The sequence below is a fragment of the Fragaria vesca genome, linkage group LG2 (assembly GCF_000184155.1).
Source record: "Fragaria vesca subsp. vesca linkage group LG2, FraVesHawaii_1.0, whole genome shotgun sequence".
Taxonomy (NCBI): Eukaryota; Viridiplantae; Streptophyta; class Magnoliopsida; order Rosales; family Rosaceae; genus Fragaria; species Fragaria vesca.
In genome coordinates, this window is record NC_020492.1 from 30,988,529 (window position 1) to 31,000,088 (window position 11,560).

Here is an 11,560-nt window from a genome sequence, read left to right on the forward strand (position 1 = left end):
CTCTCTCTCTCTCTCTCTCTCTCTCTCTCTCTCTCTCTCTCTCTCTCTCTCTCTCTCTCTCTCTCTCTCTCTCTCTCTCTCTCTCTCTCTCTCTCTCTCTCTCATTATGTTCTTCACCCTCGAAGCTCTGCACCGCTCTGTATCCTTCATCAATAAGGTGAGAACCTCAATCCTGAGAGATTGTGACTGATAATCCGAGGACAATAAAGGTATGCGTATTCAAGTTAATAATCTAGCAACTTTTGACGATTTAGTATATTGTCGGATCTGTATGTGTTTGTATCTTGCTTTTACACACCAAGATGTAATAATAATCAAGCTCAAAAAGAGGGATTTTATGGTTTTATAACATCATACATGCATTACTTTGAATGATTATGAAAAACAAGGAAAAAAGCAATAAGTTGAAGAATTCTTATGTAGGATAATAATTTTTCGGAAGTTTCTTCCATAATTAAAAAGATTATAAATGTCTCTCCCGGTGTATCCTTCCATCATATGCAATCTTGTATTTGACTAAAAGGAACAAAAACTATGGAAATGATCAGAGTTGTGATCGTAGTCATGAAATCTTCTATAGAACGAATAGGGAAAACTATTCCTTATACGCTTTGAGGCAGTTGGCAATCTCGTTGAAATTGTAACATGCTTATTTATGCAACCCGAAAATCACTCAAAGCGATTTAACCAAAAAAAAAAAAAAAGAAATCGCCAAAAGCATCTCAAAAAAATGTCTTGTCCCTCAACTATCAAAGATTACAAGAAAACATTAAGTAGCTAAGCACTATAATGCAAACTATATTAGTGAGAACCATTCTCTATTTCTCTTCCCCAAACAAGTTGATGTTAACAGAGTATCCACGAGTAAAAGATATGAGAGCTTTTAACTGAGTTTATATATGAAAAATTTAGGATTACAGATCTTGGAAATGAATGCAGAAACTATTATTTTGGGCCTTCTCCAAATGGCCTTTTTTCTGTCATGAAGTAGGCTATAACCATTCTCAATTTAATTTATTTGCTAATTACCATTTAGTCCTTCTCTCAAAAAAAAAAAAAAATAACTACCATTTAGTCCTCCCACTGGTATATCCGTATATGAACGATTGAAAGCTTTAGCATATGTCCTAAGTTCAAGTGTTCAACTCCTTCCAATCTCAGTAAATAAATTAAAGATTAGTGTATGTTAAAAACTAAATGATCTCATATTTTTAAGAGAAGAAAGTTTATGGATAAACATATTAAGGGGATCTCACCTAAAGTATCCTTGCTCTATTAAAACCCCAGGAATGGGGTGACCTAATAAACAAGGGTATGAAGGCACATCAGAAAAAGTTACAACAGTAAATAGCAAATATCGGTTGAAGCTACTAACCGATAGAGCAATATTGCAAATGTAATGAAAACATGCAGGAAAAAAAATGGTGTGCCACGATACACTCAAAAAAAAAAAAAATATCAACCGACTGAGTTATTTAATTTACACCGACAAGAAATCTTCGGTTAGAAAACACCGAGTTATCTAATATGTACTGATAAGAAGTCTTCGGTTAAAAATCACTTAAATCCAAAAACTACCGAAAAAGAGCACTACCGAGAGTCTTCAAAAGAAAAAGAAAAAAAAAAGAAACAAAAGTCTCAAACGCATGCACATTGGCATTTTCCCTGCCCTATTTACTCCCTTTCCGTTTCGGTTTCCCTGTCCTCATTGAAATGCAAGCCTTGAAAGCGCGAAGATTCTTTAATGCACCAGGGTACAAGTGAACCGACTGCCATTATCCAATCACAGTCCTTCATTTATCTAGTCATCAAAATGGAACAAACACCTATACTAACTCCGTTAAACTGATTCAAACAAAAAAAGAATTTATTGTTGCCGGAAAACGAGGTTGGTCCGAGTCGCCGGTACTCCACTGCCTTGTGAAGCACTGTTGGTTCCATCATCACTGGAAAACAAAAGGTCAGCCCTTGTTTTGGATGCGGCGGTTGTCGAAAGATGAGCTCTGGCGGCCATGATTCGATCTCAATCTAGTGGCGGGTTTGGAAAGGCAATGGGAACCCAAGAAATGAAAATTGGGGAATGTGAAGTTTGAAGAGGAGGAAGAGGAATCTGTAAGTGTGTTTGAACAACAAGCAAGGATTAAAGATGGCATCATGCATGAAGAGTAGATGATGGGTCATGTATTAGAATGATAATCTGATGGGATATAAAGCATATTGGTTAATCGTCTGGTTGGGTGAGATAGAAATAGTTGATTGATGGAGAATGGTAAGGAGATGAGAGAGCATAATCAAAGATTGAAGATCTGGTCTTTCACGGCCTGCCAACAATTCTGGGAAAAATTGAAAGTGAATGTGAGACTTAGATTTTGTGTTTTTTGACTAACCATGGACCAGTTAACTTTAACGGTGCACGTGATTGGCACATGACTAGTTCAAGTGCATTATGGTGCACTGAAGCCGCTCCGTTGAAAGCGTTACACGTTTTTGTGTAGAAAAACAAAGAAGAAAAGGCATAGAACACGAGCGGAGCACATGAAGAAGATGAAGGGGCTCTGGCTTCCAGAAAAACAAAGATTCAGAAACAAACATATTTTCCCATCTTAGAAACCGAAGAGAAAGTGAGAGGGAGTGTGATAAACATCTCATTTGCACACATTTGATGTCAGCACCCCCATGTGAGAGCCTCTTGTTCCTTTCCCCCCACATGTGGTTTTTTTACGGTAACAAAAGACACAGTGTGACGAAATCCCATCCCTCAAAACCTGGCTTTCATCAAACTAATCTGAAAATCCCCTTTCTACCCTGCACTCGGTGACCATGTGAGTGAGACTGCAACATGAGACACACAAGTAACCATCATCATTCATGACCCAAGAGGCCAGGACAAAACAAAGCTAGAGCCTTTTCCCATCTATATCATCATATTGTGTCGCCGCTGTTTCTATATCAGCAGCTACTTCAAACTTTTGCTGGGTATTTATCAACAGCATAAACCCAATTCCGAAACAACCTAGAAGGGTTTAGAAGGATAAAATGGTGCGAGAAGAGCAGAGAATGTAGTAGAGAACGCGAAGTTGTTTATATAGTAGATAATTGTGTCATACAAAGGATACAATACTAGCTAATATTATACTTGTTCTGCTCTAGCTTGTGTGGTCGGAGCACACACCTACAGAGATGGTACAAGAGAAAGAGAGATATCCTACTCTTTCACTAGTCCCATTATGTATGGAAATATCTATTTTGCTTGCTGTTAGCAGTATGTTGTATTCATGACACTGGAGAACTCGTTGTGGTCGAGATCTTCTCTATGGATCTACTCTTTGATGTAGGTATTGTTCAGCTATACATCTAGAGGCTGTCTTCCTTTTATGTGCTTCTCCTACTTTTCTGCATAAGGAGAACATAAGAAAACATAAGCTAACATCAGAACAATGATGATTATTTGATTGCACAACCATCCTTAAATAATCTAGGGTATTTGAGACAACAAAAGTAATCTATCTTACCCTAGGTCAATCCCTGCAGCCATGCTCACCATTATTAGCTACACTTCAAAAGCTTCATGCCACAGCCAAAAGAAAACCCAAGTCAGAACTAATCTCTATTGAATGAACCATCTTTTCCTAAAAGGATAGGGAGAGTTCTCACAATGGAAAGCAACGGCATCCCCTTGGCATTAGGAGGAGCACTACTGAGAAGCCACACAAGTGGCAGAATTGACAGATGTTGATGAGTTGTTTTCAGAAACTACGACAGATGTTGATGAGTTGTTTTCAGAAACTACGATAGTCTCGTTAGGATCTTTGGCTGTAGTATGATCTCCACCTGAATTCTTAGGAGAAGCAAAAAGGCTATCAGGAAGGACCTGCTCCACACTGCTTTCATGAAAAAACCACAAACAGAAACAATGCAAAACAATATTAGAAAATGGAGAAGGAACCTGAACTTAAACAGAAGTTCAACTACAAAATACAGTTCCACAGAACCTAGATATACTAATGAACTATACCGTTCTTGAAGATCATGAGCTTCAACATCTGAGCTTTGCTCCTTGCCTTCGTCATTGGCATTGTTAACTTGTTTCTGAAGTTGCTGCTCAGAAACTGTGGCAGACATAGAAAATGAGGCAGTTGGCATATCATCAAGGCCTGCAACCATAACATTTATGTTCAATACCACAAAGTTTCACTTGAATATCAAGTATATGTTCAACCATTACAGTCAAATTCAAATACCTTCTGCAACTTCTTGTTTGAAGCTATCAAATGGAATGACATTTTGATTGATCTGGGCATGAGATTGAGGGCTCAAGGGAACAGGAGCACCCATAGATAGACTGCGAAAGTGATGGGGTATATAGTGCTGGGGTAAGCGGTTATTCTTGAAATCAGGCAGCTGCAGATTCATTAATCTTCTCCCTTGGAGTTCAATGGCTTGCTGCAATTCAGCCTGCTCCTCTAATTTTCTTCTCAATAGCATCTCCTGTGTATCAAAGAGCATTCTTCCTCCTACATAAGCCAATCAAACAGTTAGTCATCCCTTTTCTCAGTGTGATCCGAAATAAAAGCATTTGTTCTAGATTTACTAACCCAGTTGGAGTTCATATGGATCTCTGGAATCAAGACCAGCAGGGCTCAAACATGGAGAAAATTCTCCCCTCTCTTGATGTTGTTGTTGCCTCCTGCAGACATTCAGCAATTAAATCATTAAGAAGTGAATAAAGGAAAAGCACAAATCCAAATAAAAAGGGAGTTTTGATGAACATACTTATCCAGGACTTTTCCCTTCTCCTTATAGGGCTTGACAAGCACACGCGACTCACATATAAAATGTGGATTCCCTTTTGACAGTATGAGCCTGACAGTTTCTGGGTAGACAAATGTAACGAACCCAAACATTCTTTTCTGCTGGTATGGAATTCGTACATCTTGAACTGGCCCATACTTGCTTCAAAGTATAAAACAGAACCCTTTTTAATAGCAATCTTTAACTCTGAATCTTTAAAACATTATAGTAACAAGAGTATGAGAATCACTTCCCTTGTAAACTTAATAACTCCATCACTTTGTAACAATAACAAAGCAACAATATATGGCCAAGTCATTTGATAGATACAAACAATGACATGCCTTTGATTTAGCAAGGCAGGAAAGATATATCTAACTCATGCAAACAACAAAGCACCTGATCTGGCATGTGATATGCTAGTTCACAAAGACAACTCCTGACCCTTTCTCTTGGCTTTTCTTCCATCGCTCTTCCCCTCCCACAAGGGGCAAACTGTGGTCAAAACTGTTTTGCTGAACCTATTTCTTAATCAGAACTACCTCGTTATAGACTATACTTATTGGGTAATGTGGTAGTTAGATGAAATTAACACAAGCCAAACATCCTACCTTTAAATTCTAGACAATCAGATTGTTCCTTTGGCCAGTAATGAAATAATTGAGCTTCGATCACAGTTAGAGAAATGACCGAGCAGCTTTTAAAAGGTCAAAACGGTTTGGGGAAAATAGGAGCTCAGACATTGTGCAAAAATGTCTACTAGAGAAAGGTGTTGTAGGAGGTAAAGAGGGTAACATGGAGACCCTCCACAGATAATCACCTTGGATACTCAAACTGAGGATGACACACCATCACATTGTGAGATTCTTATAGAAGATTTTTTGGGTAGGCTAAGTGCAATACTTAATGGTTAGGTCACTGCCAAGTGACCAAGCGCCTAAAATTTATTCCTGTGCTACTTAACTTTCGAAACAGTTGTTAGATATGTACCCTTCAAAAAAATATAATGCTACCTGAAGTATTCTGAAACATCTTCATCTCTAAAGGTGCTCTCAGCTGGAAATGTCAAGTAGATCTGCCTGGAAGCAGAAGTGGCCTTTTCAACAGAAGCCATTGCCAGAAGGTCGTTCCTTTCAGGTCGGCACCGTCCATATTTGTAAAAGTCTTCCGCCATCATGATTGCCGCAGCTCTACAATGCAACAGAATGCACCCAAAAATAACAAGTTAAACCAAACAGAAAATGACTCAATAACCAAACATAGTCACAATCAACAACATTTACATGTATACAGCAAAATGGACTGTCTCAAACATACTCACAATTACCAAGTAGTACACGCAAAAGCAAGCTATCCAAACAAAAAAAAGAGGTCCATTTCTAGAATACCTTTGGGGATCGTTTTGCTGTTGCAAGAGGAAATTCATATACTTGTTGTAAGGAGACGATGGCCCTCCAGCCATAAACTGAGAAGCAGCAGCAGCAACTAATCTCTGCTGATGAGCAGCAGCCTTCAACCTCAGCATCTCCTCATGCTGTAGCTGCTCAAAACCATCAAACTTACTCGGGGAGCCAATGCCACCACCGGCCGCATCCACTGACTCGCCAAAACTGCCATGCACAAACTTGCAATTGCTCCCATTCTTGCAAAACCCTCTAGCAAAGTAGAGGCACGGCTTGAACCCCCCTCCCAGGGCAGCATCTTCAGTCCCGAAACAGGCATCACTAGCCGAATAGCTCCTCCTGTGCAAAGGAGAGTCACCATTGTTGAGAGAATGAGCCCAGTCCGGAATCCCATGACCCAATTCAAGCCGGGGATCAATGAAATCGTCAGGCCTGGAAGAGGAGGAGGACTCATTCAAGAATGATAAGTACTCATTGAGTTGGTGCTCGTCAATGAGATCATTACCGGACCAAACATCACCATCTTTGCCGGAGTGCCTGGAATGCAAGGGAAGTGAAACCGACCCCGCTCCTCCAGCCCCGGCGCGGATGTTATCATAGGAAAGCAGAGGACTGGACTTGGGGCTAATGGAGTTGGAGGGGAAGGCAGAAAGAGGCCAAGAATTGGAGGAAGGAGAAGATGGGTTTTTACCATAGTCAAAACCACCGTTTGGGATTCTTGGGGAGGACTGAGAGAATGGGTTGGAGGCGCTGGTGGGTCTGGCTATTGGGTTCAGAGGGGAAGGAGAAGAGGGAGTGGAAGATGCAGAAGAAGATGAAGTGTTGGTAGTAAGTCCCAACTGGATTTTAGCCCTGACAATCAGAGAGTGCAAAAGGGTATCTGGGCCATAAGCCAACCGCATCAAATCATTCTCACCGAGATCTTGTATGAGAAGATAACCCATGATTTTGATGGCATTTTCAGGCTCCAAAGCCTTGATCTTTCCGAGCAGTAGGTTAGTGACTTCATACTGTAAAGAACCCATGAAGGGGGGTTTTGCCTTCTCTCTCTGAAACAGAGAGGAAGCAAAAGCAAAACAAGTGAAGAAGAAGCAGAAGAACAAGAATGGTTTGTTCTTGGGAGTGAAGAGAGTAGGGTTTCAAAGAGTAGCAAAACAAGCAGGTCTTTTGTTTGAGTAGAGTTGGAAAGTCCCTCTCTTTCTCTCTCTAATCTAATCTTTATATTTTGAGGGAGACGGGGGGAGGGACGAGACTACTACTAGGAGAGAGAGACCGGTAGATTCCAGATCTACTTCAAGGTTAATTGTCAACACCACCCCTGCCCTCGTCATTGTTTGTGTTCTTTAGTGTATCCATTATCATATAATTACACTAATCGTTGTATACATAATCCTTATCATAAACCCTACTCCCAACATTGTCCTACGCACACACCCATCTTCTTATTCCTTTTTTTTATTTAGAAATTGCCCATTGCTTTTTCTAGTCATAAAAATCCTAAAAGTATTCAACTTTTTTCTATAAATACCCAAAAAGAATTTCAAATTTTGAATATAAAAATTGGGTCAAAAACATTTGGGTACAAAACTGTGCCAAATTGATAAGTTCAAGAGTCCAACACCCATTTTTAAGGGGGAATTAAATATTCTTAGTTTTTTGGGTATATGAATTGATTATAGCTTAGTGGCTACATTTCCATTCAAAATTATTGCATTTAATGCTTTCGTGCACTCATCTTGTTTTTACTGGATGTTACTACCATTTGGTAAAATATTTTCATGTGGGTTTGGAGGAAAATGACAGCAATGTCTAAGCCAGTGAGCATGGCAGCAAGTAGCTAGTTTTCAATGTTGGACTCCTTAAAATTGACTGCTTATTATTCCACACAATCACCTATTTTGTCCTTTTGATTTCTTATTAATAATGTTTAACTTTTATTGTCTACTTTGAAAATTGTATTTACAGTTTTACCATGAGCAGGTAAGTGCTAAAACAAGTTTGTTTTGGCATCCTTATCCTTTTGTTCCCCTAGTTTCTGCTTTCTTGGGCACCTAGTTGGATAGTTCTACTCTCCCTCCTTAGCGACCCACCACCCTTGCTAGGCAACATCCACGACATGCATCATGGTGCAACACCTAACGTTTATTTTCAATGTTGCTTAGCCAAAGAAATTTAAACGAAATAAATATACAAGTACTTAATAAGAGAAAGTACAGTGAGATGATATATCATAGCGCCTCACTGGTAAATTGAACGAATTCAGTACTGGTATCAAATTTCTTTTCAGTATAACACAAGTCTATCACTTGGTTAAAGAGGCAACATCCACGACATGCATCATGGTGCAACACCTGACGTTTATTTTCAATGTTGCTTAGCCAAAGAAATTTAAACGAAATAAATATACAAGTACTTAATAAGAGAAAGTACAGTGAGATGATATATCATAGCGCCTCACTGGTAAATTGAACGAATTCAGTACTGGTATCAAATTTCTTTTCAGTATAACACCAGTCTATCACTTGGTTAAAGATAACAACAGAAAGTAACAAAGAGTTGGTAGGATTATCTAATGTCATGGGTTCGGTAAGTACATATGACACCAAATTTTTCTCTTCATTTTTGATGGTCCATTGGAGGGAACTTGAGATTAGGAGTCAATACATGTAAACTAGAGAAGTTCAAGGAGAAGGTCATGTACCAATCTCTAACTCTCTCAAGTTTTAGTTAGAGTCAAGTAATGAAAGAAATGAGAGAGAAGTTATGAATTATGAGGATTGACCACTCAACGTCAAGAACATTTTCTTCACAAGAGATCCATTCTGGTGATTGATCATTCAATGCCAAGAACATATTCCTCACATTATGAGAGATCCATTTTGGTGATTGCCCATTCGATGGCAAGAACATTTCCCTCAAAGATAGGTGAGTGATCTAGGCTCGCAACCTAATCACTTATACGCAAAACTCAGGAACCAAACGACGTTAGGTGACGGTCCTTCTTCCCTAGTGAGTGGGGGCCTCCGGACTAGGGCAACTAGAGACCCATGCGCTGATTATGCCAGTTTTTAAACTACCCAGTCTAAAAATCTCTCTTTGACTGGGAACTTGAGAGACTTGTAGGTACATATGCATACATACGATGGTGACGGTCCTTCTTACCCGAGGAGTGGGGGACTCTGGAGTAGGGCTACCAAAGACCCTGACGTTGATTATACCCGTTATTAACTTTTAAACTCTCAGCTAAAAAATCCTTCTTTGGTTAGAAAGGACTTGTAGATTCATATGTATATCTAGGCATAATCAGCAAGGCTCAAACTCGTCATAAGTGCCAGACAAGCCTACACCTCCTACACAATAGGCAAGACAACAACAACAACTTTCACCAAATATCAAGCCTCACTCGCTAGTCGCCCAGACACACCCTCACCTGCAACACTAAGAAGGGTTGGCAAAGCTTTTTTGGAATGTCTCTACACATAAATCTCACACCGAAGAGAAAAAAAGCTCAAAACTCTTTTCCACTTATAAAAGGAATCATTCTCTCTCTTCAATAACTACGCATTTACAACCTGTCTACCGGCACTCTGTCAATACATATACATTAACTTAAACATGTTAGTAGCAAAGACCGTCAGGTATGATCTATCGGTACAAGGATGATCCATGGGCCATGTTTATCGTTGTTTAACATATATAGTATCAAAACGGGTCCGTCTCCAGTTGCTTCTCCAATCTGCCCAGGTGATTCTTTCAGGGGTCATGGCCCTGGTTTGGTTCTTTCGGTTGTCATGGGCCCATTTGGTTCTTTCGTTTGTCATGGGTCTGAGTTTGATTGTTTCAGTTGTCATAGGGCCTGGGTTCAATTTGTTAATATGTTTCACGTGTAGACCTAAAAGTTAGGATGCATGTGAGGGGCGTGTTGGAGAGAAGAGATCTCACATTGAAAAATTGACAAATAAAATATAACTTATAAATGGGTGGATCATTCCTAATTGTACCGAGCCCATTTGTGATTACAACTCAACACCTTAAAGGTGGTTAAGTTAGGACAATAACATAACAAGAATGATTCACGGGCCACGCTTGTCGTTGTTTTTTGTATTTCCCTTAACAGTTTTCAGAAATCGTTAACCACACAAATCAATTTTACAAAGTTGGACCCTCATCCGCTAGAAAGAGAGATTAGGCAGCCCTTAATATACTACATCATCACATTTTGTGCCTCTTCAAATTGGAGTAGAAGAAAGTTCAAGAGAGGCAGCTCATATCATTACAAGGAGCCAGCAAGCTCCTACAACTCAACCAGCTTCTGCAACTCCAAGTTATTATGCTTATATATCTCATTCGTTCTGGTATTAAACGAAGTTTTTTTTGGAAACTATTTAAGGAATAAGTGGTAAAAGAAAGGTAAAGATGTTGAAGGGAACCCTATACACATTGGTACGTATAAAAATAATCTTATGGCAATTTTTGCCTTGGATGGAGATTTATAGACTTTTTAGTGGATAGTTCTAAGAATGGGATTTCGGGATAAAAGACAAATTGATAAGTTTTGTAGTTACTATCCATCAAACAATAGTAAGACTTAAAGGGTTTTACCAGTGATAAGTTGTAATAAGCTGACCCAAAATTTAATTGAAAATAATCTTGTTTTACATGAAAAATAAATCCAACTTAGTTCTCGGCGTTATAACATGTCCTTTAATTTACTATGGTCTCTTATTCAAGGTTTTATGATCACAACAATCATACCCTTAATTCTGTTTATCAAATTAACATCTTTTTTTTCTTTGTAGGTATACCAATCAACACAAACAGTTATTATTTTTGCAAAATCCCATACCATATTCCAGAAACCAACATGTAATACTCATCATCTAAGAAAAATTCCAAAGAAGATAACCCAAATTCAAATATCATATTCTACACCTACCGAATTCAAATACCATATTAAACACTTGACTTCCATATATAATCATAGATTTCAGCTCACCATCGTGATCAGTCTTTCGTATTGTTGTCATCAGACGACAGGCTTCTCATTCCAATCCAAATCGCAGGTCCTTTGTGTCACATCCCGACCCTTATATTTTTACCTTATTTACTAGCGTGATTATAATAAGAATTTTACCGTCTTGATCATGAGTAAATAGTTAATTGGTCCCTAGAGGGGTTTCGGGGACGATTATGTTCGGAGGATTATTCGTATTAAGGAAATACGACGACGGTAAAAATAGTAAATTTTAGCTAGTAAAAGGTAATTTTTATTCGGGTATTATTTTTCGGGTTGTTTTTATTTTGGAAGTTTGGGTTAAAAGGGGTGTTGGGTCGGCTGGGCCGAGCCCAACCCATTTCTTTCTTCT

At 38.9% G+C, this 11,560-nt stretch overlaps 1 protein-coding gene across 1 annotated transcript; it reads right to left on the bottom strand.

The window, feature by feature from the left end:
• Positions 1 to 3,180: 3,180 nt before the first annotated feature.
• LOC101313478 (zinc finger CCCH domain-containing protein 46-like) lies at positions 3,181 to 7,219 on the bottom strand. The gene is made up of 9 exons (XM_004291714.1): positions 6,180 to 7,219; positions 5,805 to 5,981; positions 4,774 to 4,953; positions 4,596 to 4,687; positions 4,242 to 4,514; positions 4,016 to 4,154; positions 3,655 to 3,881; positions 3,513 to 3,564; positions 3,181 to 3,393 (listed from the first exon to the last, which is right to left on the bottom strand). The coding sequence occupies exons 1-7, from the start codon at positions 7,217 to 7,219 to the stop codon at positions 3,695 to 3,697; spliced, it is 2,088 nt and encodes a 695-aa protein (XP_004291762.1). The 3' UTR covers positions 3,181 to 3,393; positions 3,513 to 3,564; positions 3,655 to 3,694.
• Positions 7,220 to 11,560: the final 4,341 nt, after the last annotated feature.